Below are 27,083 nucleotides of genomic sequence, written 5' to 3'. Positions count from 1 at the left end.
TATTGTGGTGAATGACTTAGGAGACATATACTGTACAAACACTCAACATGTCACTTGCTCCCCTATTTGTGTCCCCAACAGCACAAGGTACAGGTCACTTCCTAATTGGCACTGAGTTCCTCGCTCTGCCAAACTCGACGTTGACCACATACATAAATATTTGCAATCGTAAATATCGAACAGGATAATCGGTCAGGATAATCTGTAAGTGACATTCCACAATCGGGCCTTTGCTGACTTCGAATGGTAGGGCTAGGAAAAAAACAACAACTTTGAATTTCATCCATCCATCCATCCATCCATTTTCTGAGCCGCTTCTCCTCACTAGGGTCGCGGGCGTGCTGGAGCCTATCCCAGCTGTCAACGGGCAGGAGGCGGGGTACACCCTGAACTGTTTGCCAGCCAATCGCAGGGCACATAGAAACAAACAACCATTCGCACTCACAGTCATGCCTACAGGCAATTTAGAGTCTCCAATTAATGCATGTTTTTGGGATGTGGGAGGAAACCCGAGTGCCCGGAGAAAACCCACACAGGCACGGCGAGAACATGCAAACTCCACACAGGCGGGGCCGGGGATTAAACCCGGGTCCTCAGAACTGTGAGGCTGACGCTCTAACCAGTCGTCCACCGTGCCGCAACTTTGAATTTGGCCTGATTATTTCCTTTAGTCAAAGATGAGGGTTTAAATGCAGCCCTATGGGGACACAAGCCAGTGCAAACTGTAGGCCCGTCCCAAGCCCGGATAAATGGAGAGAGTTACGTCAGGAAGGGCATCAGACTTAAAACCTTGCCAAACAAATATGAGCGTTCATCCAAAGAATTCCATACCGGATCGGTCGTGGCCCGGGTTCAGCAGAAAGGGAAGAGGAAAGCACAGAGCCTAGAACTGAATGTGGGGACTTTGAATGTTGGGACTATGACAGGAAAATCTCGGGAGTTGGTTGACATGATGATTACGAGAAAGGTTGATATATTGTGTGTCCAGGAGACCAGGTGGAAAGGCAGTAAGGCTAGAAGTTTAGGGGCAGGGTTTAAATTATTTTACCATGGCGTAGATGGGAAAAGAAATGGATTAGGGGTTATTTTAAAAAAAGAGTTGGCTAAGAATGTCTTGGAGGTGAAAAGCGTATCAGATCGAGTGATGAGGCTGAAACTTGAAATTGAGGGTGTTATGTATAATGTGATTAATAGCTATGCCCCCCAGGTAGGATGTGACCAAGAGGTGAAAGAGAAATTCTGGAAGGAGCTAGACGAAGTAGCTCTGAGCATCCCAGACAGAGAGAGAGTCGTAATTGGTGCAGATTGTAATGGACATATTTGTGAAGGAAATAGGGGTGATGAAGAAGTGATGGGGAAGTACGGCATCCAGGAAAGGAACTTGGATGGACTGATGGTGGTAGACTTTGCAAAAAGGATGCACATGGCTGTAGTGAACACTTTTTTCCAGAAGAGGCAGGAACATAGGGTGACCTACAAGAGCGGAGGTAGAAACACATAGGTGGATTACATCTTGTGCAGACTACGTAATCTGAAGGAGGTTACCAACTGTAAGGTAGTGGTAGGGGAGAGTGTGGCTAGACGGCACAGGATGGTGGTGTGTAACTTGACTCTGGTGGTGGGGACGAAGATTAGGAAGACAAAGGCAGAGCAGAGAACCCTGTGGTGGAAGCTGAGACAGGACGAGTGTTGTGCAGCTTTTCGGGAAGAGGTGAGACAGGCTCTCGGTGGACAGGAGGAGCTTCCAGAAGACTGGACCACTGCAGCCAAGGTGATCAGAGAGGCAGGCAGGAGAGTACTTGGTGTATCTTCTGGCAGGAAACGAGAGGAGACTTGGTGGTGGAACCTCACAGTACAGGAAATCATACAAGGAAAAAGGTTACCTAAGAAGAAGTGGGACACTGAGAGGACCGAGGAGAGCCGATAGGAATACACTGAGAAGCTACACAGGGCAAAAGTAGAGGTGGCAAAGGCCAAACAAGAGGCATATGATGACATGTATGGCAGGTTGGACACTAAAGAAGGAGAAAAGGATCTATACAGGGTGCCAGACAGAGGGATAGAGAGGGGAAGGATGTGCAGCAGGTTAGGGTGATTAAGGATAGAGATGGAAATATGTTGACTGATGCCAGTAGTGTGCTAGATAGATGGAAAGAATACTTCGAGGAGTTGATGAATGAAGAAAATGAGAGAGAAGGGAGAGTAGAAGAGGCAAGTGTAGTGGAACAGGAAGTGGCAATGATTAGTAAGGGGGAAGTTAGAAAGGCATTAAAGAGGATGAAAAATGGAAAGGCAGTTCGTCCTGATGACATTACTGTGGAGGTATGGAAGCATCTCGGAGAGGTGGCTGTGGAGTTTTTGACCAGCTTGTTCAATAGAATTCTAGTGCGTGAGAAGATGCCTGTGGAATGGAGCAAAAGTGTGCTGGTGCCCATTTTTAAGAACAAGGGTGATGTGCAGAGCTGTGGGACCAACAGAGGAATAAAGTTGATGAGCCACACAATGAAGTTATGGGAAAGAGTAGTGGAGGCTAGACTCAGGACAGAAGTGAGTATTTGCAAGCAACAGTAAGGTTTCATGCCTAGAAAAAGTACCACAGAGGCATTATTTGCCTTGAGGATGTTGATGGAAAAGTACAGAGAAGGTCAGAAGGAGCTACATTGTGTCTTTGTAGATCTAGAGAAAGCCTATGACAGAGTACCCAGAGAGGAACTGTGGTACAGCATGCGGAGGTCTGGATTGCAGAGAAGTATGTTAGAATAATACAGGACATGTACGAGGGCAGCAGAACAGTGGTGAGGTGTGCTGTAGGTGTGACAGACGAATTGAAGGTAGAGGTGGGACTGCATCAGGGATCAGCCCCTTCCTGTTTGCAGTGGTGATGGATAGGCTGACAGATGAGGTTAGACTGGAAACCCAGTGTACCATGATGTTTGCAGATGACATTGTGATCTGCAGTGAAAGCAGGGAGCAGGTGGAGGAACAGTTCGAAAGATGGAGGCATGCACTGGAAAGCAGAGGAATGAAAACTTTTTGGGATTGTCTTTTTTTCCAGTAGGATTTTGTCATGATCAAAACAAACAGACTACAATTTTGCTACAACCTTCAGAGGTAATAAATGTTTTGGAAAATATGCACGTGTAGTGCCCATTTTATCTAAATCTCCTGCTGTGATTTATAATGCTAAGCTCGCCTACTGCATACGGAACACGTGGATTCTGAAAACAATGTAATTTTCACGTATTAGGAGATATACAGTGGTATTCCTTTGTGGCAACCAGTGCAGCTGGTTGACCTCCAATTTGCGTATAGTTAGAAACTTAATTTTCCCATTTGAAATAATGGAAATAGACACTAATGTGTATATTATAATATTACATTTTAACTTTTCATGGGACAACACGAAAGAAACGGCACTTTGCCGCAATGTAAAGCAGTCAGTCTACATGAGAGTCTAAACATTCTAGCGTGTCTGGCAACAAAAGTGAAAATGTCAAAATTGGGCCAAATTAGTCATTTTCCTTCCCTGGTGTCATGTGATCCATTCGTCTTACAAGATCTCAGGTGTGAATGGGGAGCAGGTGTGTTAAATTTGGTGTCATTACTATCAAAGTCTTTCATAATGGTCAATGAAATTTCAACATGGCACCTCATGGCCAAGAGGATATGAAAAAAGAGAATTGTTGCTCTGTATAGAAACAGCCTAGGCTATAAGAATATTGCCAACATCCTGAAACTGAGCTGCAGTATGGTGGCCAAGACCATGAAGCAGTTTGACAGGACGGGTTCTTCAGAACAGGTCTCGCCATGTTCGAGCAAAGAAGTTGAGTGCACACACTCGGCATCCTATCCAGCGGTTGTCTTTGGAAAATAGACATATATCTGTCAGCATTGTTGCAGAGGTTGAAGAGGTCGGGTGTCAGCCTGTCAGGACTCAGACCATATAGCGCACACGCATTCAAATTGGTCTATATGGCTGTTATATTCCAGTCGTGACTGGTGCTCTGGTGAACTTCATGACCAAGCGGGTGCTGGAAAATAATGGTAGCCCAACAAGATATTGACACCTTGGACACACACCTTAGGCACATACCTGGATAGTTTCACTTAGGGGTGTACTCACTTTTGTTGCTCGCAGTTTAGACAGGCTTTGTGCTTATTTTGAAAGGACAGTAAATTTTCTTTTATACAAGCTGGATACTTCAGTATTTTACATTGTAGCAAAATGTCATTTCTTCAATGTAGCAAAATGTCATTTCTTCATTGTTTTCCCATGAAAAGATGCAATATATTAAAACATTTACAAAAAATGTGAGGGGTGTACTCACTGTTGTGAGATACTGTAATTCATCTGTTCCAAGTTCTGCCACCAAAACGTTTGTTAAGCGGACAGGCAATAATTTAAGTAACAAACCGTATGCTCAAATTCTTCGTGTAAAATCAAATACAATTAAACAAATTGAAATAAAAGACAAAATGACACACGCATTAGTAAGTGATTGATGCATGGAGTGGAGAGAGGGGATTGCTCAAGGCAAGTCAAATTCATGAATCACACCTTTTAACATTCTTAGCTGTCAATGGTCATCATCTTTGCTGTCTCTCGTCTGCGGTGGCATCTTAAAAAAAGCCAAAGAAAAGATAATCCTCTAGATGCTCACTGAACTGAAATCTGGCAAGATATGATGAGGTCTCATATGACAAAATAAGTATATATATATATATATATATATATATATATATATATAGAAGTATTTTTTTATGCTTGGAATCATTTTTTCTGAGTCCAAACTGTTGCTATCATAAAATCTTTATTAACTGTGCAGGCGATGTTTTACCTGTCATACAAATTAACAGCCCTTAATCAATACCATTAACCATTGTACCTTACTACCTTGTACTTTACTTGATAAATTTACCATCCATCCATACATCCATATATTTTCAGTCGTACCGTAATTTCTCGTGTATAATGCGCATTTTCCCTCCCAAAGACATTGTCAAAAGTCAATAGTGCACATTATACATAGGTATAGGGGCAAATGGAAAAAACTTTCACATTTTATAACTGTATGTTGCCATTTAGTGGTTATGAAAAAGCTGTACACTTTCATTCCGAAATGCCACCGTCACCTAGTGGCTATAAAGAAATTGTAGCCGACACTTTCATTCCAATATGACAGGGATATGTATGACTGGATATATGTACAGTTATGCTCCTAAGTTTACATACCCTGGCACAATTTGTGAATTATTGTTTTTTTAAATATGACTGACTGAACAACAATTTATTGAACAACATCATTAATTTTACCATCATTAATCATTTTTGATGATAATGCTTTTCTGAAATGCTTGACAGTTTAATTTGAATCCCATTAAAATAAAACTAAATGTGTTTCGACTGGCCCTTCATGTTTTCTTTAAAGAATTGTACCCATCTTACAAATTCTCCCTGGGTAATTAAACATATGAGCACAACTGTGTGTTTTCAAATTTACTAAATAAAAGTAGGGCTGTTAATTTCAAAATAAGAGCAAGTAAATTAAAAAAATGATTACGTGTTCAAATAAAGTGCTTAACTTCAGAATAATTATTAGAAAAAAAACTAACAAAATACAGATAATACTTAATGTTTTGATCGTATGGGTAGAAGCAAAATCATGCATTGTAAAAATGCAATATACATAGGTAGAAGGGTTTTCCAGAATTTAGAGGTCAACTTTGGGGGTGCGCATTATACACGAGAAATTACGGTACTTGTCATCCACATTCACATTTACCACCAAACCCAACATGCGTGTTTTCGGAATATGGGAGGATGCTGGAGTGCCAGCACGGGGAGCAAATGTAAATGCCACACAGGAAGGCCGGAGCTGAGATTCAAACCCAAACCTTAGAACTGTGAGGCAGACGTGATAACAACTAGACTGACGTGATAACCATTAGACGACCGTGCTGCTTTGCACATTTTGAAACTAAGTGTACTTAACAACGGAGGCTGGATAATTTTTGAGTGCAACATTGTGCTGCCCCCACTCCACTATGTAGGCATAAATAAAAACCACCGTGGATTGTAAAGTTTTATCAGACTGAAAGCACCCTTTAATGGCATACTGATGTAAAAATACAACTATTGAGGAAGATGCCTGGGAACTAAACAATTCTTCTGCTTCCCTGAATTTGATCCCTTTTGTAATTTTTATTTATTGGCAGTTGTATATTGACCTGTTAACACACACACACACACGCACGTTTGTGTGACTTCAAAAGTAACTTGAAACATAAGCCATCCTAAAATAACAAAATGCAATGTGTCGTGTGTGTCAGTTGAGCCAACCAGTTACATATCTTTTTGTTTGTTTTATAACACCTCCTTAGAGCGTTCAATCAACCCTGGCACAGGCGACTTTGATGGCATTTAGGGACCATTAACACCACAGTCTTAAAATCTTGGACTTTCACCCTGCAAATATTGTCACTTGTCACAATTTATGTTAGTTTTAAAGAGCTAAACCTGCTGGAATTACAGCCTTGTTCAATGCATGCCAAGATATTCCGCAGACTTGATGTAAACAGTTTCTCGAAACACATCATGCGTGTTTGAAATATAATGACATTCATAACAAAATCCTCACTATACTATTTTATTATTATTATTATTATTATTATTATTGTTTTTAAAGCCAAATATTTTCATACCATAAGACTATATTGTTGTTAACATTGAATGTAAAACAATATTGATTTCTGGCCACATGTCCGGTCATCCCAGATTTGAATTTTTTTTTAATCAAATCTTGTATATATATATATTTTTTATTATTAATTTTAATAGCATTATTTAAAAACAAATCAAAGTTGGTAGCTATTCTTCTGTGGCACTGTGAATCTCTTTGTTTAGTCTCGTGCAGTTACAAAAAACATTATCTTTTGAGAGTTGACTGCAATTACACCGCGACAGTAATTTGGCCTGTAACTCGTCAGATCTCTCTGCTACTATGCTATGGCCAACAAGGCACACCAGGAAGAAATTTTACCTTTGTAATTTAATTTGTGGCGATAGTAAAAATAAATAAATAAATAAATAGTTGAAAGTAGCTAGAAACTTGAGTTGCGCGATTACAAAACTGTATTCTTGCAAATCCAGCGGCATTTCACAAGCACATTAAAATCACATCATTGTTCAATTGGTTGACATAGTTTTCCTTTCTCATCCCTTGAGCTGGCGGCACGGTGAACGACTGGTTAGCACATGTGCCTCACAGTTCTGAGGACCGGGTTTCAGATCCCGGCCCCGCCTGTGTGGAGTTTGCATGTTCTCCCCTTGCCTGTGTGGGTTTCCTCCCACATCCCCAAAACATCCGTGGTAAATTGATTGAGGACTCTGAATTCCCCGTAGGTGTGAATGTGTGCGAGATTGGTTGTTTGTTTATATGTGCCCTGCGATTGGCTGGCGACCAGTTCAGGGTGTACACCGCCTCTCGCCCCAAAGTTAGCTGGGATAGGCTGCAGCACGCCCGCAACCCTTGTGAGGATAAAGCGGTACAGACAATGGATGGATGGATCCCTTGAGCTTATTTTTCACATATATTGCAGCAAATATTCACTTATGCACAAATGTGTCTATTCCCTGTTGACAGCATGATTGTCAATGAATGAGTGAACTGTTTGTAAAATGTTTGATTACCACTCCATCACTTGATATTCCTTAATTTACTGTGTGACTGTCTTTGACAATCGGAGTGTGATGAATAAGTCGGAGTGATATGTGGCATACAGTGAAGACATCAAACAGTAGACTTAACGTTTAGGCAGCATTACGTTCTTTGCAGTGAAGAGCTTAAGCAACTTAGCAGAAGAATTACAATTTTGTTCATCCAAAATCAAGATTAAAGACCTTGAAAGTCACTGGTATCTTTGACAAAGCTGAGGGAAAGAGAAGTCTACTCCCGAGAGCATTTCTGTATCCCTGCCAACAAAAGAATACTTACAGTATAGCCTGAAGTAGTTATAGTGAAATCGGTCAACTATAGAGAAAGAGGCTGGAATTGAAATCTGTGTAACTTACTGTAGGTTGTGAAATCTAAATGTAGTAGTTGTAGAGTAGATGGTTGTATGTCCTGAAGGCATCTCATCTAAGATAACATTTGAATCGGGTCTCTGCATGCTTCAGATTATCACAGAGGCTTGGCAGCTGTAGTATTGCTCAGCGACAAGCTTACGCACAACTGTATCTTCACTACAAGCTACTGCAGCAATTGCCTGATTACGTTTTTTTTTTTTTCCGTGTCAGCAGGCAAAAAGGTGATTTTCTCTTAAGGACATGAATGTTGTTTTAATATTCATACACAGTGAGGTGAACCTTGTCTTGTTTAACAATTAGTGTTTCATTTACCGTTATGTGTGCGGCATATCTTTTCTCGACTAATGGAAATAAAATGAAAACAAATGAAGAGGATTAATCGGAAATTACACCCGTTGTTTATTTAACAACACAACCTGGATTTTTCATTCCTTTGAACATGGCTACAAAGCAACATTAGTTTAAATAAAACAATGAATTGTGCATGTTACCATTTGGAAATATTACAAATAATGAAGAATTTATGAGTTGACATAAAAGCACACATTAGGTTAAAAGCCTGCTTTGGCATGCTTCCCTCTGTCACATTATCACTTCAAAAATGACCAGCAGGTGCAACAACACCAACTGTGTGTCTCTGCGGCCCCAAACTCTTTAGACATTTCATTTGCTGCCTGCTTATTTGCTTCTCGACATGCCTTGTGTTTGGATAAATGCATAAATTGGCTTCTTTGTAAAGGGGGTTTATATAGTCCATGATGCATATTAAATACAGCCAATACTCAAATCATGTAAAAATATGCAACTCATCCCTGTTAGAGACTGAGATTACAATGACATGACATATAAAATAAAATGAAATATGTGCGGTTTACAAGTTGTTGTCCCTTGACCTAGTTCATGTTTACATGATGATAGATCATCATGTAAACATGAACTAGGTGACAAGTGACAGTAAATGAAAACAAAGTTGAAGTATTACTGAGATACCGACTTGTTAACATGGCTAATCTAACTTCCTTCACTGTTTAGAGTTGAGCTGGAAGAAGCGCTCTCTGAATGTTAAAGTTTAAGGGCGCTATTTTCTTGAACGGTGTAAATCTGGCACGACAAGCGCCACAACTGGGTGGCTAGGGGTGGGTAAGACTAATTAACTTCGTCGACAAGCGCAGCCCGGCGGATCTGAGAGTGGGCAGACTGCTCCGCTGTGGGAGTGTTTACCGCCGACTTCATTTGCTGCCAATCAGAGCGGCTCCTCCCGTTCCCTTTAAATGTGCCGCAGTAACCGTCTCGACGGAGACATATCTGTGCGGAAGAGGACGATACGTAATCGCAGCGATCTGTGCGTGGGTGGAGCATTGTCATTGCTCTTGGCTGGTGCGGCAACAGACAATGTGAGTGGGTACCCTTATTAAATACAGAATGACTGACTGTAAAGTTGCCACGACAGAGACTCTCTATAATGGCAACTTTACAGTCATAATGTATCTTTGCCATAAAGAAACCACCTCTTTACTGTTTGTACATACATAAGGACATACAACATACAGTTTTCTTGCTGCTGTCAGTGATGTGGCCGACAGACCTGTGCCAAGAAGTAAATAAACGGGAACAGCACACTGAACCGAGAGCAGGTCCTACCATTTTCAAATCATTACAGTACTTTAGAAGTAGGATACATGAGCCTATAACCTCGTGATTTGGGCAGCGACTGTCATTATTCCACCATCGAGCGGGAGGCGGGGTACGCCCTGAACCAGTTGCCAGCCAATCGAAGAGCACATAGAAACAAACAACCATTCGCACCCACATTCACACCTGCGGGCAATTGAGAGTCTTCAATCAACCTACCACGCATGTTTTTGGGATGTGGGCGGAAACTGGAGTGCGCGGAGAAAACCCACGCAGGCACGGAACATGCAAACTCCACACAGGCGGGGCCGGGTTTTGAACCCCGGTCCCCAGAACTGTGAGGCAGATGCGCTAACCAGTCGGTCGCCGTGCCGGCCATCTTCATCATGTCCCTAATAATCATTTTGCAGCCACTGCAATGCAGAAAAAAAAGTGACTTACATAGTTGCGTTTGGCCTCCACAAACACAACTGTGACTTTTTTTTACCTTAAAGTAACATTTTAGTTTAATTTATTGTCACGAAAGCGCAAAAAGAAGTGACGGAAACGTTGAAGAACACTGTTGTCAGACTAAGATTATTTCCTTTCTTATTTGTATTGTTGGAATGACAAATCGCTGTCTTTTGCGCATCATTTCACCACATGACAGCACAAAGTAATTGCAAAAAAAGTATACTGGTTGTAAATTAATTCAAATGTGTCAAAAAAATAAATAAAATTCAGATACTGCTATTATCATCTGCTGGGCAATTAGGGAGAATGTAGAATGCAGGTGTAAGGTATTTTCACTCTGGTTTTACTTTTTAGACCCAAGTTGGCTCGATTCCTGTGACAGTAATGCAGCCCCAGAGATGTTCTAAAAGCAGAGATAGCAAACTAGCACTTTTCCCAAGTGTAAAGGCTGCCTGACATATACCTAAGACCCAGTGGTATTTGTTCTTGAGCAACACAGAACATTCTCCAGACAAGTCCTAGACACTGTTGGCATGCTTGGCGTGATTTTACATCAGTGTAATGCACATGTTGTTTTCATTATGCCATATTTGTACTTTGGAAAAAGGCCGCAGTTAGATCTTGCTACTTTATCATGTTGCCTCACTGGCACTCACATCCCAAGATGGGCTTGGCGAAGTGGTGGGGCTTTGCTCATTATTGTAACTCGTATACACTCACGCTGTGATGACAAAGAGCAATTAGGGGTGTAGAATCACGCTCAATGACCTTTAGGCTTCAGAGGAGCTGGGGCTTGCACCAGTAATTTTCCTCTACACTACCACCTGAGCCATTACAGGACAAAAAGTTTTCCTTTGAGGCTAAGACATGAACTTCAGAGCCAGTTATCCATGAAAGATCATGCAAAGTTTATTGATTTGAAAACTTTTCTATTTGCATCAAAAGTTATTCGATGGAATATTTTAATTGTTCAGAAGCCAATTGATTACACAAAAGCCAAAACTGTTCATTTTGATTCCAATTCTCCCAGCTGATTCCATTCTGAAGCTGAAGCCCCCCCTAAAAATGTCTTAAGGTGCCCCCAAAATGTTTTGGTTGTTTCTGGTGAGTCCAAAATGTATGTGTATTAGCCCCCCTGAAACGGATCTTAAGCCTCCAGACAGAGGGAATTTTTTTTTGTCAGACATCCCCTCCCTCGCCGATTGTGATGTAAGGTTGGAAAACTTCGATTAACCGAGCCGCACCTCCACCACCCACCCAACCATGTACATTACGACCAGCCCTGGGACTAGAGTGGAAAGGCATCGCCCAACCCCTCAGGATTTTTCAAACATATTTGTCATGTGGCCATATTTAGGATTGTTCAGCTTTGGAGTAGGTCTGCAATCTGACTACTATTGTAATTTCTGAGCGACAATAACATTTAAAAGAGCGCAAGACAGCAAAGTCCATGCAAAAGGGGGAGTGTTTTTTGAAATTGAGCGTAACAATGTGGTTGTAAAAAGAACCCCAGAGGTTGTTGAGCCTCTTAGAACTGCATGGCAAGTAAGACTGAGTGTTAGTGTGGTGAAAGAGTTACATCACTGAAGAGGAATCCTTCTCCCCCCTGTGGCTCACTAGCCATGCATGCTTCTTTCTTTCAGCTGTTTCTCCGTTGATTGTATAAATGGGGGAAGGAAGGAATAGCACAGTAATTGGGTCGCTTTTATCAAATGTCAAGGAAGATTTTTCATTGCCAACAAGTCTTCATATAAATGTAGATTCAGGCAAATCCCACAAATCCGTTCGGAGCCTATTAACGTAACTGATCACTTGTTTGTTTTCTTCTTACTCTGTCATTGCAGGAACAACAGAGCGCGTCTGTCTGATACAGGGTACAGTCGAAGCCCTCAATGGTGTCCACAATTTCATTGCTGAGAAAGTCCGTGAGATGCCCCAGAGTGCTCAGAAGCCAGAACCAGTTAGCATACTGCAGCCACAGACCACAGTCAACCCTGACCGTATCAAACAGGTGTGTTCCTGTACAGTAAAGATTGTTTGTGTATAATAAAGATGGTGAAGACCTCTTGTTTATAACCGAAAGGAAAAGATGTCAGATAAACTTGCTGCCACCTTGTGCTGATGTCATAGATGAAACCACAATATTGATTGGTGGATGGGTCATTCGGACCCAATCAAAAGTAATTTATAGACAGCAGAATAACATGACTTGAGTTTGAAATAAATACAAATAAATCAGTAATTTATCCTCACTTTGCACCCTTAAATCCGATTTAATAAGAATACACTCAAATAAAAGCCTGGATTACAAACTGTACTGCAACCAGCCACAAGGGGCCAATTGAGATATTTTTGTTTGGCCTTCGCGGGAGTTGTCATGTCATCCATCATTGAATACAATCTAGTTGTGTTGTGTGTGGTCTCTATGTGCAAGGCAAAGTTCACTTCTAGGACACCGCGTTTATTTGTTACCACTGTTAGTCATTCTCTGGGCCGTAACCCACCGGCTGGCAAGGTCAGGAAAAAGTGAGGGGATGTGGTTATTTTTACCTACAGTTTTTCATAGCAAGACAGAGCCATGTGACAGCTGTAGCTTAAACCCCGAGGATTAACAAATCGCTGAGTAAAGCGGACGCTGGCATAGCCCCGACTCAGTCAGAGCTGTCCCTCGTTGTGTTTATGCTGTTAAAAGGTCCTCTTGTTCATTTGCTGCTATTATATATATAATTTATATTTTTCTGCAGGCCAAACTGATTGTGCCCAACAGCACAGCTGGGCTGATTATTGGCAAGGGAGGAGCCACAGTCAAAGCAGTGATGGAGCAGTCAGGGGCTTGGGTGCAGCTCTCCCAGAAGCCGGAGGGCATCAACCTGCAGGAGCGAGTGGTAACAATCAGTGGTGAGCCTGAACAGAACCGTAAGGCAGTGGAAATCATAGTACAAAAAATCCAGGAGGACCCTCAGAGCAGCAGCTGCCTCAACATCAGTTATTCCAACGTCTCCGGCCCAGTTGCTAACTCCAACCCCACCGGATCCCCCTATGCCAACACGGCCGAGGTGCTGCCTAACGCAGCCGCGGCAGCTGCCACTGCATCCAGCCTTCTGGGCCAGGTCGGCTTGACAGGAATGGGTGCCTTCCCTACTACCATGTCTAGCTTCTCCGGCAATGACCTCCTGGCCATCACGTCAGCCCTCAACACACTGGCCAGCTATGGCTACAATACCAACACCTTGGGCCTGGGCCTTAACCCTGCAGCAGCCTCTGGTGTCCTCGCTGCAGTAGCAGCGAGTGCTAACCCGGCGGCCGCTGCTGCAGCTAACCTCCTAGCCTCCTACGCTAGCGATGCCTCCGGCAGTGCTGGCCACCCTGCGACTGGGCTTGGTGGTTTCTCCCTGGGTTCTCTTGCAGCTGCTACAGGTGCTTCCAACGGTTACTTAAACGCTTCATCCCCACTGATGGCCTCCTCCCTATTAGCCACAGAGAAGCTTGCAGATGGAGCCAAGGACGTGGTTGAAATTGCTGTACCTGAAAATCTGGTTGGTGCAATTTTGGGAAAAGGAGGAAAAACGCTGGTAGAGTACCAGGAGCTAACAGGAGCCCGCATCCAGATCTCCAAAAAGGGAGAATTCATTCCTGGTACTCGGAACCGTAAAGTCACCATAACAGGGTCGCCAGCAGCTACGCAAGCGGCGCAGTATCTGATCAGCCAGCGGATCACTTATGAGCAGGGCGTGCGTGCTACCAACCCGCAGAAAGTGGGCTAAAAGGAAAGAGAGAAGGAAGGAAGGAAGGAAGGAAGGAAGGAAGGAAGGGAGGGAGGGAGGGAGGGAGGGAGGGAGGAAGGGAGGGAGGAAGGAAGGAAGGAAGGAAGGAAGGAAGGAAGGAAGGAAGGAAGGAAGGAAGGAAGGAAGGAAGGAAGGAAAGGATGAGGACAGAGCTATGGGGGAATTCTAGAGGGTCACAATGAGGAAGAAAGAGAAATGTCCAAATATTTGTTTAATATTTCAGAATCAAATGAGAGGATCAAAAAGGAGGAGGAGGGGGAGACACCGAAGACAAGTGTGTGTGATATTTGAATGTGTTTTAGGACTGATGTGTCCTGATGTTTTTTAAAAGTTTGTGTTGAGTCCTTTCTGACGATGGTGATCAGAGTAAGCTGAACTGGTCCACTGCCAAGCTGCAGATTCAAGGGTGAGGCAAATGGTTTCACCTTCCTCGAAAACCTCATTGCTGATTTACTTTCTTTCATTTTGTTTTTCATTTTGGTTCAATGGTTTTGATGTCAGTTGCAGACCTCACTCAGCTCCCGGTGAGTTGAGCATGTCCAGTGAGGTCCCAGCCAACAAATGGGGGTGTTTCACAAATCTTTCTTTTTGTATATAATGCAGAAGGCACTGTTATGGGGGGAGCCATTTTACAACAAGCACCTGAGGTCACCTCAGTTTACGGGAAGCAAATAATTTACTTAATACCTATGTTGGCATTTGTTGAAATCTTACATTGTCATTGAAATTTCAAAATTTGGGTATTTTATATTTTTATCCATTATTTATTCAACTGATCAGATTCAATTAAAAATTGGTTATTTAAACCTGTGAATGCAGGTTGATCTGAATGTAAAAAAAAAAAAAATAATAAAAATAAAAAAATATTTGCCTATTGATACTTTTTATTTACAGGGATCAAATGTTTTGCAGTGAAAGAAATGTAAAAGTCAAGCCCAGTCTGAACTTCACAGTTGCAGTCTGCGATTATAGTTCAGGGGCTCAATAATCCATGTGAGAGGATAGAGAAGACACACAGGAATGTATAAATATATTTAACACGAAAACACACATACAGTAGCTAACACTCCCACAAATGCACAAACATTGAATTATATCCAGTCATGGCAACAAACACCCTGAAATAGGTTCTTTTTTCTTTTTTCTTTTTTTTTTAACCCTTTATTGGTGCTACAGGATTAGATGTATATACCTTCCCCATTATCACATCAAAATCTCCAACTCCCACTTGGCTGACTTATTGCCGAGTCATGAAGTAGCCCAGAAGATGTGACCCATGCTGTAACATGATGGAAAGGGTTTTCAGCATTTCAATCCAGTATTTAGGTCTCAAGCCTATCCTTACCCACTTAAAATTTGCTATAGCCAAAACATTTGCCTTACTGTCATATGCGCGTAGCCCTATAATGAATACAAATATCGGACTTGCGCTCAAGTTGTAAGTAGTATGTACCCTCTTCGGAGCAAAGGGAACAACAACGCTGTATGAATCAATATCTGTGAACAAACGAACGATTGCCTTTACATACAAGGGTACCAAATATTCTTCAGAGGCATCCTCTAATGAAAGGGAAATAGAGTGACACTTGAAAAGAAGGCTTGGTCACAGTTTCCGTGTGAGCCATCCTTCTCGATTTGCATCAAGACAAAAAAAAAAAGATTCTTTCAGTTTGTCCAGGCAGCCTTTTATCAATCCCAAAACACGTGACTCGTCACTAACTTTGGGCGGACAATGTAATAAAACATCACATCAATATTTTTGAATCACCGTCTTTCATGGATAATAGTTAATCTAAAGCAGGGAGGCCAACTATTTAGAGCATTTCTAAGCACTCGAAGAGTACCTTGGCCTCCCGCCGCGCTGCTATCCATTGTGTTCATCTTGAGTACTCTTGGTCTATGAAGACTGCACTGTGAGACATTAAGAACACAATGTGAGGCTTGTCTGTCACTTCTGGGATGTGTGGATATATTTCATGTGCACATCTGTGTCACGCACAGACAAGACCTGACAATACTGACGAGAGGGACATCTCCATAAGCGCATTTATGTTCCAATGTCTCATGACGTTCGTCAGCACCGGCACACTGCTCTTAGATTAGAGGATGTGTTCTGATCAGCAAACGTGTTTATTCTCCCTAATTATATCATATCTATCTCCTCAGTCCCTGTCAACCAAAGCTCTATTATCAGCTTGCTGTGAGGGTTATACGCACAGCGAAGCAATATCCAAGAAAATTTGATCCGTTGACATTTTTGGGGAACATTTTAACCCACAGTCTTTTGTCCCTCCACTTTTCTTGATAATTCATAGCATTTCTGAAAGCAAACGGGTTGTCTGTGTGAACATGTTGTGTGGCTATTGCCACAGTAGGCCTCTCTTCCTGGATGACTGCAAAGTCCTCCATTACCAATCTGGCTACTTGTGAAACAATTGTCTAATAGAACATTGTACTGCCCAGTGTTTTAGCATATAACAAAACACAAGCACAAAACAAAGGGGGTTTATCAATGCAACTGGACTGCTTGATTGCAGGGAGCTATTTTTTCAAACCTCTGATCAAAACAGTGCCAAATACTATATCTCTCTGCACCTCATTAACTTTCCTCTTTCTCTCGACATCTTATTCCCCCCTTGCATGTTGCCGTTTGTCATCATTCTTGGTTTCCACTGGTGACCTAATAGCTCTCTGTGCTTTTTTCCTCCTGTACAGTACACTGTGCTCTCTCCCCCACTTTCTCCTTTCTCTCCCGTCTTGTCTTCTCATGAGCGGTGTTGGGTGTGCTGCTGGTGGGAGTTATGCACTAGGTCGTAAGGGTACGAAACTATTTTGCCAGGCTGCAGAGTTCACAAGGCTAAAATGCACAGAAAACACCTGCCTCCAAAACTGTGACACCCACTACTAGACCAACCAGCAATTTTAACCAATTCAGTCTATAACAAGAACAAATAGGACTTAGGGGGGGGAAAAAAATGGAAAATGACTTCTTTTTTTTTTTTTCCAGATGAAAGCAGATATTGGTTGAGCATTCATGAATATTCATATGTCAGCTGAATAATTAGAGCTCATGTCACAGCCTCTTAACAAAGCAAACAGAATGCATAGGTTAAATGAAAGTACGTTGGAAACTTGTTTGTGACCTCAAGCTGAAACAATGACATCCTTTATGCATATCCTCTTATCTGAAAATGACTAGAATTCATTTCTGTGGAATACAATGTCATGTCATATGATCTATATGTACTTTATTGTAGCTATTCTAGTTTGTAGTCTAAATGCAGTCCAGCGTTGTCAATACAATGTAAACTATGTTATACTTGTGTGGATGATGAGAGTGCCAACTAAGCCTGATTAAGATTAGCTTTGCAATTTGTTTGTGCATTATGATGACTCATCAACCGGTGGTGTCCATATTTCTGTCACTGATTATTTAGTTTGACAGTAAGAAAATGTAAAGAATACTGGAAGCAATATAGTAGCATGTTGTCCTGTTTTTGTGTTTCATGTCTGTTGTATGAACCTTTGAAGTTACTAAAATTTTGAATGAATAGGTTTACATGTACTTTTTGTAAGTTATGAAGATGCTGCTATTTGATAAGTAAACTATACAAAATATTTTAGTTGAAAAGATGTCTGGTCAGTTGATTAGAAATATGCTCCTCAAGATGGGGGCATACAACGAGGTGTATAGAATACTATACAGTATTGATAAGATCATAAAAGTAATAATAGACTCCATAGTACAACCTGTGCCAAACTAGACCTCTGCAGCTTCTGAAATTGTAGATGTGCGATCAATTGTTAGATATCAATAACTTGTTTAGAAGTGCTGATCAAGTGCCAACCAAACACTGTCTTTTAAGTTAAGAAAAGATAATCAAATACATTATGTAAGAAAACAAAGGACATGAAACTGTCTGTGCATTGTTTTATCCCATAGGTACATAGAATAAGAGTAAAAGATTGTGATTTTTATGGATCCATGTTGTTTTACACTCCATGCATCCTTTGCGTGTTTGTTTGACCTGTGGCTTAAGTACTGCTGTTTTTTTTTTTTTTCACAATGTCTCTATTGGCCAGCATGCACTAAGCATTACATGTTATAAGCATTCATAACATAGCCATTAACAATCAAAAGTGTGTTTGTGGAGTTAGGTGTTATCTTTTTGCACGTCTTCTAATGCATGGTATCAAAGAAAAATATTTCGCCGAAAAAAAGTTACAAAAATTGCGAGGTGACTCGTATGTAACATTCAGAACACTGCATGCAGTCAAATGTAGTGCACTTCAGTTTACTCACCTCATGTTTATGAAGTTGTGTTTTAATGTTGTGAGTTGGAAGGGAGTTTATTATTGTCATGTTGGCCCAGAAAAACAGCACTGACACAGCACCCATATCTCAGATTAAAGACATCGTCAGAGAAGATGTTTTGATTCATAGGTTCAGGAAGACGTTTAAAAGAAAAGATAAAAGGGGAAACAAGCAAATGTGAAAATGTAATTGGCTCGTTTTCTTTTTTGTTTGTTTGTTTTTTTTGGGTGGGGGGTGGGATTTCACACACTTATTTTATTTTACAAACAGGTTCATCCTCATCGGTCCCATTTTTATTTATTTATTTGTTTGTTTTGGTCACAGCTTGAAAGACTACTTCTAATCTATGAATGTACCCATTAGTTTTTATTTGATTTTCTCAGTCTTTTAATGTAAAAATCAGGGCAGGAATGTCACAAACATGTAGAGTTAATATCTATATCAGATTTCAGCTATAGTCAGGTAGGCCTTTCATGGCCATTGTCATGAACCAGATGTGTTTAACCCAATTTCCAATTCACTGTTAACATTATCTTGTTTGTTTGGTGTTGCATAATTGCACTTTACTGATAATTGGGTCATAGTAGGTGTGAAATGAAGCAAACCATGTTGACTTACTCTCTTTGTTTTTGTTCTGATGTAATTTGTATTTATTAATCCTGTTGGGCGAATGATAGAAAGGGCTGGAGTCTCAAGACAAAATAGAGAATTAGCACACGTTTCTTCTCTCAAAAGCGTTGTCCTTCACATTCCCTTCAGCAGAAGTTTGTGTCAATCACTTGAGTGCTTTGTTTTTAACTAAAACGTGAGCGACCACAAGGAATCTATAGTTTGTCTTTTTTTTTTTTATAGCTATCCTCGTTGACCGTGTCTTGAAATTAAGAAAATACACGTAATTTATCGAACCAATTCCCTGTGGGCGCTAAGGGATCCATTTTGAATATAACAGTCAAGTCTAAGAGGCATAATCAGCACCAGCAAAATGATGATTCTCTTTGCCACCTCGACATAACAAAAATAACGGAGGAAAACAATTAGATGTAGAACGCTGAAGGCCTAGTTACATGAGTGATATTTACATCTCATTCTCTTAGGCTTCCAGCCCTCACCACTCTATTGCATTCGCTGCTCCATATCTGAATGCCAAATGGATTACTGTACCATTCTCAAAGTATATTCACTCCACATGTGTTCTGGACATTCGTCGGCCTCCATTGAGCCCTTTCACAAGAAGGCTAGGACTGGTAAACTCTACAGACTGGCTAAGGCTGCTTGCCCCCCACCCTTAAAACCTCATCTACCTGCGCCTCACTGTTGAACAGCCCCACTCTTTGCGTTTCAGTTCAATGACCACCCGGTACTGTGTTCACCCTTTAACTGGCTTCAAATATTTCGGACAACTTTCATCTGAGAAAAGAAGATTCTTGCCAATCAACCGTGGCCATAATTTTGTCTTTGACCCTCGTAACCTCCCATGAACTTGGTTGACTTTTTCATCCCCAAGAACTCATGTATATGTTAGATATGTTTCACCATGTTGACTGTCAAACAGCTATAATTGTGTTTCTTTTCTGGTTCTCTGGTTACTGTGCAGGGTTGAACACTTGCTTAATAAGTGTACACTGAAGGAAGCACGCCAGTACATTTATGACATTGTAAATGTTGTTTTATTTCCTTTTTTTTTTTTTTAAACTTCAGTTGACCTCTGTTTGTTACATATCAGAGAAAAAAAAAATGGACTGACAGCATACATGCTAGTAATTCAATTTAAGAAAAGTGATGTATTTTGATTGGGAACACTTCTGTCTTTCATTTGTCACAAGGAGAATGTGAGAAAGTCCAAAACGTTAACAACCTGAAGGGCTTTCAAGGCCAGAATTAACATATCTTTGAAAATGAAAAGTGATTATATTCACAAATGTTAGGCCAATGCCTTGTAGTTCCATTGTGGAAAATGTGTGAAAGATTTTTACAGCAATTTTTTGTCAGGATGAGTGCCAAATAATTCTATACTGAGCCAAAAGGCAGCAAGCCTACATAACATAATGCTAGCTCACTGGAATGGTTGATGTAGGATCCATTCCTCTTGACAAACATCACCCTAATTTTAAGACATTAGAGCTCAGGCACCATTGTTATGCTGCCAGTCTGTTTTCGGCTTTTGTCAAAGAAACATCTCAGAAGCAGTATGTTTTCGAGATGATCAACTGTTGAAGACAAAGACAGCTACTGAGGCGGGAGAGGGGGAAGATTTTAAAATTCATTGTTTTATTGGTTTATTTGAACATTATTCATAAATAGATTTAACGGTAATGACTATTTAATGTAACTGTAGTACTGTGTTTGTAAAAGAAATTCAGTGAGTTGTGTTTTATGACTCGTGGACTACCAGTGAAGTCAGCATTTCAGTGTTAATAATGAATTGTTTTTTAAAGATTATTTTTGCGACGGCAACAGAGTCATTATAAATGTTCATTTTAACATCACTTGTCTTCTGTTTCTTCGTTTTCTCCACCTTGTCCACACGAGTCTGTCTGGCATAGAACTGCAAACAATACATCTCATGAAAGGGAAACGTTGTCGATTTCTGGAGTAGTGAATCCGAATCCGTTGTAAACGAGCCAAACGATTTAAATAAACCCGTGCAAACTAACCAAACTTGGTTATAACAATTACGCGTCAATTAAATGTCAGTCTGCCATGACTTTGACAGCACACTGCCATTGCCTCCAGAAGGTTCGATCTTGTGTGATGCCCAGGAAATGCACCCCAATTTTCTGAGCTCAGCTCCATAAGCTTTACAGGTAGTGGGGGTGTCATCACCTTCAGCCACTGGATTGTACACCAAGTTAAATTTGGCTCTTTTTCTCACAATTGTTTTCATCGAGTGGAGTGTACATGTGCATTTAACCCCTATAAAACGGATTATTTGCAATTATTTTATCGGTGTCATTTTAGAATATAACAAAAAGAGTCTCAGGTTAAGTAAAAAGATTGCAAACAATTCTTTAGTCACTTCAAAACATGTCCTACCTTTTCAGGCAAATTATTACATGATTTCTACTTAATGTTCACTACCCAAAATGTTGTTTGTATTTTCAAAACTGCATGATCCAAATTAGAATCCTAACCGAAGCAGATGTACAGCAAAACTGTTTTCTCAAGTTTATAGTAATTTAAAATATAAGGTTAGGGATATTTGGCTTTCAGGTGAAATTTACGCATGAGCCAAAAATGTACTGTAAACAAAAGTCTTTTTTCAACTTTTGAACTGTTGAACATTTTAGTACTTCCTTCACGACTTGCTGTTCTCAAACAAAGAGCTGAACGGTTCAAGTCTAAGAATAAGTGTGTAAACAGCATTTTATCAATCCAGAAACTTTACCTGAAAGCCGAAAATCCCAAACTTTTTGTAGTCATGGTGTATGTACTGTTCACTGAGTGTATGTATAAATGTGTAGACACACGCACACACAGCCAAACTGTGTGTGTGTGTGTGTGTGTGTGTGTATATATATATATATATATAGACACACACGCACAGTGGGTACGGAAAGTCTTCAGACCCCCTTAAAGTTTTCACTCTTTGTTATATTGCAGCCATTTGCTAAAATCATTGAAGTTCATTTTTTTCCTCATTAATGTACACACAGCACTCCATATTGGCAGAAAAAAATTTAATTGTTGAAAATTTTGCAGTTTTATTAAAAAGGAAAAACTCAAATATCCCACAGCCATAAGTATCCAGACCCTTTGCTCAGTATTTAGTCGAAGCACCCTTTTGAGCCAATACAGCCATGAGTCTTTTTGGGAATGAAGTTTTTCAAACCTGGATTTGGAGATCCTCTGCCATTCTTCCTTGCAGATCCTTTCCAGTTCTGTCAGGTCGGATGGTGAACGTTGGTGGGCAGCCATTTTCAGGTCTCTTCAGAGATGCTCCATTGGGTTTAAGTCAGGGCTATGGCTGGGCCGTTCAAGAACAGTCACAGAGTTGTCCTGAAGCCACTCCTTCGTTATTTTAGCTGTGTGCTCGGGGTCATTATCTTGCTGGAAGGTGAACCTTCGGCCCAGTCTGAGGTTCTGAGCACTCTGGAGAAGGTTTTCGTCCAGGAGCTTTCATCCTGGAGCTTAGGCACAGTGATCTTTGGGTTTTTCTTTACCCCTCTCACCAAGGCTCTTCTCCCCCGATTGCTCAGTTTGGCCGGACGGCCAGCTCTAGGAACGGTTCTGGTCGTCTTCCATTTCAGGATTATGGAGGGCACTGCGCTTTTAGGAACCTTAAGTGCAGCAGACATTTTTTTTGTAACCTCGGCCAGATCTGTGCCTTGCCACAATTCTGTCTCTGAGCTCTTCAGGCAGTTCCTTTGACCTCATGATTCTCATTTGCTCTGACATGCACTGTGAGCAGGTGTGCGGCTTTCCTAATCAAGTCCAATTGGTATGCTCAAATACAGCTGGACTCCAATGAAGATGGAGAAACATCTCAAGGATGATCAGAAGAAATGGACAGCACCCGAGTTAAATATGAGTGCCACAGCAAAGGGTCTGAATACTTATGGCTGTGTGATATTTCAGTTTTTCTTTTTGAATCTGCAAAAATGTCAACAATTATTTATTTATTTTTTTCCTGTCAATATGGGGGGGGTGCTGTGTGTACATCCAAGAGGAAGAAAATGAACTTAAATGATTTTTGCAAATGGCTACAATACAACAAAGAGTGAAAAGGGGTCTGAATACTTTCCGTACCCATTGTATATACTGCATATGGAAAGACTCCACACTGATTCCACAACCTTTAAAATTCACATTGGTATTTCATTAAGGGACCATTTTCCTATCTGCCTGAATAATAAACAATATCTAACTAAATTGAATTGAAATTTGGTCTGTTTGTACAAGCACAAAAAAACGACATAGCGAGTAGCAACACTATTGAACACAAGATGGTACAACGATACAATAGTTTACAAAATTAGGTAATATGAGCGTGTTATAGCAATGACAGAGACATTTGATGACGAGCTGGTAAACCATAAAAATGGAAATGTCCATCCGTCTTTTTTCTCACACTTTCACTGGTCAGGGTGACTGGCAAGGTGGAGCCGATGCCAGCTGGCCTGAGGTGAGAGGAGGGCAAACCTCAGAACGATCGCCTGTCCATTGCAGCGCATGTATAGGCCACTTACACTCAGCTTCATATTATTTTGAAACTGTTATTTTGAGGTGAATCTACGACATATTGTTTCTATAATCACCCCCAGCTTGACCCATACAATGTACAATTGTAATCTTTGCCACAAATATATATCAGATGCTTCGTTCACATACTGTATATTTAAATGTATTTATTAAACAACATACATTTAAGTGTTCATAATACAGTTCTGCTTTCATTTCATGCCCAATATTTATTTTTATATATATGAAAGCTAAATCACTTGTTGAATATGCATTGCAACTTCCAATTATCTTTCCCTGCTGCAGTGAAAATATGATTCCCGTTTTTCTGTACATCTGTATATATCCACCGTGTTCACTGTGTTGTGAATCCCCGCAGCAACATAAATCCAAGCTCCATTTGATTCCTGCTTTGAGACAAGGTAGCAATGGGCTTGAATGATAAAACTGCGTTGTCAAGGAAACAGGTTGTTCTGAAGACTGCAAATATGTCGCACTGGGATGCTACTATACAATATTTCAACCTGCAGCCTCGGTACCCCTGAAATATTGAAGCTCTCCATTTCAATCCTTCAAAGTCATCCAGGTAATTGCCGGAGTAATATTTGCATTTATAATTCAGAGATGTTTAATAAGCAGTCTATTATCATCAAAATTATTGAAACCATACACTGCAAATCCCATTTGCAAACGCAAATCATAGCTTTAGACAACCTTGAGGTGACAAGAGTGATGTATTCGAATGATGAATGGGGGAGAGAGGAACGACTGCTTTAGAAAAGACACACTCACTCAGGCACCCTTTAACATGGCTCCTGATGTAACCATGGATACCTCTATTTCATGGATGGAGTAATTTTAGCTGGAGTGGGATCTGAAGGATAGATATCATTTTCTGCACTGCACATGATACACTAGCAAGTCTTACGTCTTAAACTACAGTATACTGAGATGCATATATTCTAATATTTTATGAACCATATTGCAGTATACTGTATTCGCTATGATGTTCACAAGACAAGGCAGCATGATGAGTTTGTACTCGCCATGTCGACGTGGATTTTCTTCAGGTAGTCTGGTTTCCTCCCACATTTTAAAAACATGCATTATGGTTAATTAAAGTATCTAAATCGCCCAAAGGTGTGGATGTCACTGAATGGTTATTTTCCCCAATTCAGTTGCGACTGGCTCCAGTTACCACAACCCCGATGAGGACATGCAATATACAAAACGGATAAACGGATGTTCACAAGACATTGCCAAGTATGGTGCAATGCACCGTGAAACACTGACTTTTAAAAATAGTCAGTAAGTTTAATCATGGGGGCAGTAACCCTACGCGGGGTTCCGTCTCGCCACGCGCTTTGTCCAGCTCTTCCGGGGCATCCCGAGTTGTGCCAGGCCAGCCGGGAAAACAGTCTCTCCAATGTGTCCTTGGTCTTTCCAGAATCCTCCTCTCTGTTGGACATGCCCATAACACCTCACCTGAGAGGCATCCATCCTAACCAGATACCCGAGCCACCTTATCAAGCTTTTGTTTGGCACTATTCTGAACCCTGGATGACAGAGCTTCATACGTTATCTCTCAGGGAGAGCCCGTGTACACTATGGAGGAAACTCATTCCTGCCGCTTGTATCCATGATTTCGTTTTTTCGGTCCCAACCTACAGCTCGTCAGAGTGGGAACATGGAGCGACCAATAAATCAAGAGCTTTGCCTTTCAGCTCAGGTCCTTCATCATGAAAGACCAATGCAGAGTCTGCATCGGTCCAGTCGCTGAACCGATCTGTCTTGATGATCTCCTGCTCCATTTTGCCCCGAACGGGAACAAGACCCCAAAATATTGGATCTACTAGACTTGGGGCAAGACTTTACTGTCCCGGAGAGGACACGCTACCCTTTTCTGAATGAGCACCATGGTCTCAAGATTTGGAGGTGTTGATTCTAATGCCAACCACTTCACTCTGTTGCGAACTGCTCCGGCAAGAGTTGTTGAAAGAGTTATTTGGAATTGTTTGTTAGTGGGATTCTATTAGCACTGAAGTATCCATGCATCCATTTTCTTTACCGCTTATCCTCACTAGGGTCCCGGGCTGCTGGAGCCTATCCCAGTTTTGACATCTTGGCTTTATATAAAACTTTAAAATCATTTAAAATCACAAACGTCAAATATGGAATTCATAATCTCGCTACTTCCATATTGTAAAAAGCAATATGCTGTAATATTCATTTTTGTGCTTATTGAAGGCACTGTTGGGAAAATTAAATGGAATTAGTTACAATTACCTAAATGAAAATGTTATAGTAGGTTAACGATATGAATTACTTTATCTGAGTAATATAACTAATTACATTTTATTATACAATTGTATTTTGATTACTTTTCCTAATTATCAATGAATGCATCAACAAGACCCTTGGCTGTTTCCTCTAAAAAAGTGGAATATAAACCATAGATCATTATTTTGGGATTAACCACATATTTGTTATTTACACAAATAATAAACTGATAACAAAACATAATAAAATGTAAATACATCATAAACATGTGTTTCTTGCATTATATGTGTACAGCTTTTGGAAAAACACTATATCACACCATGTTGACCTAATGACAAATGTGGACAAGTTAGGCAACATTGCCTCATTTTGAGCTCAACCAATCAGCAGTGGTGTTTACTGAGGGCCTTCAGAGCCTTCTGTGCTGGCCTAAACATTTTCAAAAGCACTGACCTACAATTACAACTTAATTAAAATTATTAATTAATTATTTTTAGTATATGTTATAATATAATGAACTATATATAATAATAGTATTAATTTTAATTCATTTCCAACAGTGTTTTATCTTAATTTCATATCATGCAGTCTTGGCTGCCCAGCTCCCAGTCATGTACAGTACTGCATTTTTTTTTTGTCCAATCAGATTTCAGCTTCTATGTGTTGCCATGTAAATGTAATCTGCCCAAGTCCTTCGGAATCCCGAGTGCTGGTATCAAACAAGTAAAAAAAAAAAAAAACACACACACACCCGCACACAATGCTGAAATGGTCTAGCCAATCAGATTTTAGATTTTACCACTCTGGACCATCACGTAGGCTGAAGTCACGTTGGCATTGGTAACGAGGTGGATTAGGTAACTGAAGGCCCGGGTTCGAAACTCACCACCCGCCACTGCAACCCAGATAAGTGAATATTCCATAAAGAAGTCATAAATTATAAAGATGAACCTGTGCAAAAGTCACTGTTCTTTTATGTGTTAACAAAATTGAACAATTAGTCTAACCTTTTCAAAATGTTCAGACAAACTGATAGATTGCACCACAAAGTCATATTTGGACAAATATGTCATGTTTGAGACTACAGCGGAATGGCACATGACCAGAGAGCGCCAATCACAAATGTCGGCTTTGGAAGGAGGAAGTGATATGAAAAAAAGCTTTTGTGGCTATTTTTCAAGATTATAATCATGGAAATTTCCAAAAGCAACTGTAATTGAATTACACGTTCATAATCAGTTAATAGCAGCTATTTTATGAATGTTACAATCTAGCGACTGCAGATGTGCTAAGATGAGTGCTAAAAAGTGGACAGAGAATAGATAAACTGGATTCAGTGACAAAGACGTGATGC

General features: G+C 40.6%; 1 protein-coding gene across 3 annotated transcripts in view; it reads left to right on the top strand.

The window, feature by feature from the left end:
• Positions 1-13,970, top strand: part of nova1 (NOVA alternative splicing regulator 1) — a 31,026-nt gene extending 17,056 nt beyond the window's left edge. For all 3 annotated transcript variants that reach the window (XM_061752868.1, XM_061752869.1, XM_061752870.1), the window contains 2 exons: positions 12,016-12,182; positions 12,916-13,970. In XM_061752868.1, the coding sequence (XP_061608852.1) occupies positions 12,016-12,182; positions 12,916-13,935 (1,187 nt within the window). In that variant the 3' untranslated portion in view covers positions 13,936-13,970. The remainder of the gene's footprint in view (positions 1-12,015; positions 12,183-12,915) is intronic.
• Positions 13,971-27,083: the final 13,113 nt, after the last annotated feature.

Source organism: Phyllopteryx taeniolatus, chromosome 17 (genome assembly GCF_024500385.1).
Source record: "Phyllopteryx taeniolatus isolate TA_2022b chromosome 17, UOR_Ptae_1.2, whole genome shotgun sequence".
NCBI classification, from domain to species: domain Eukaryota; kingdom Metazoa; phylum Chordata; class Actinopteri; order Syngnathiformes; family Syngnathidae; genus Phyllopteryx; species Phyllopteryx taeniolatus.
Note: the sequence above shows the minus strand (reverse complement) of the source record. Positions and strands in the feature narration are given on the sequence as shown.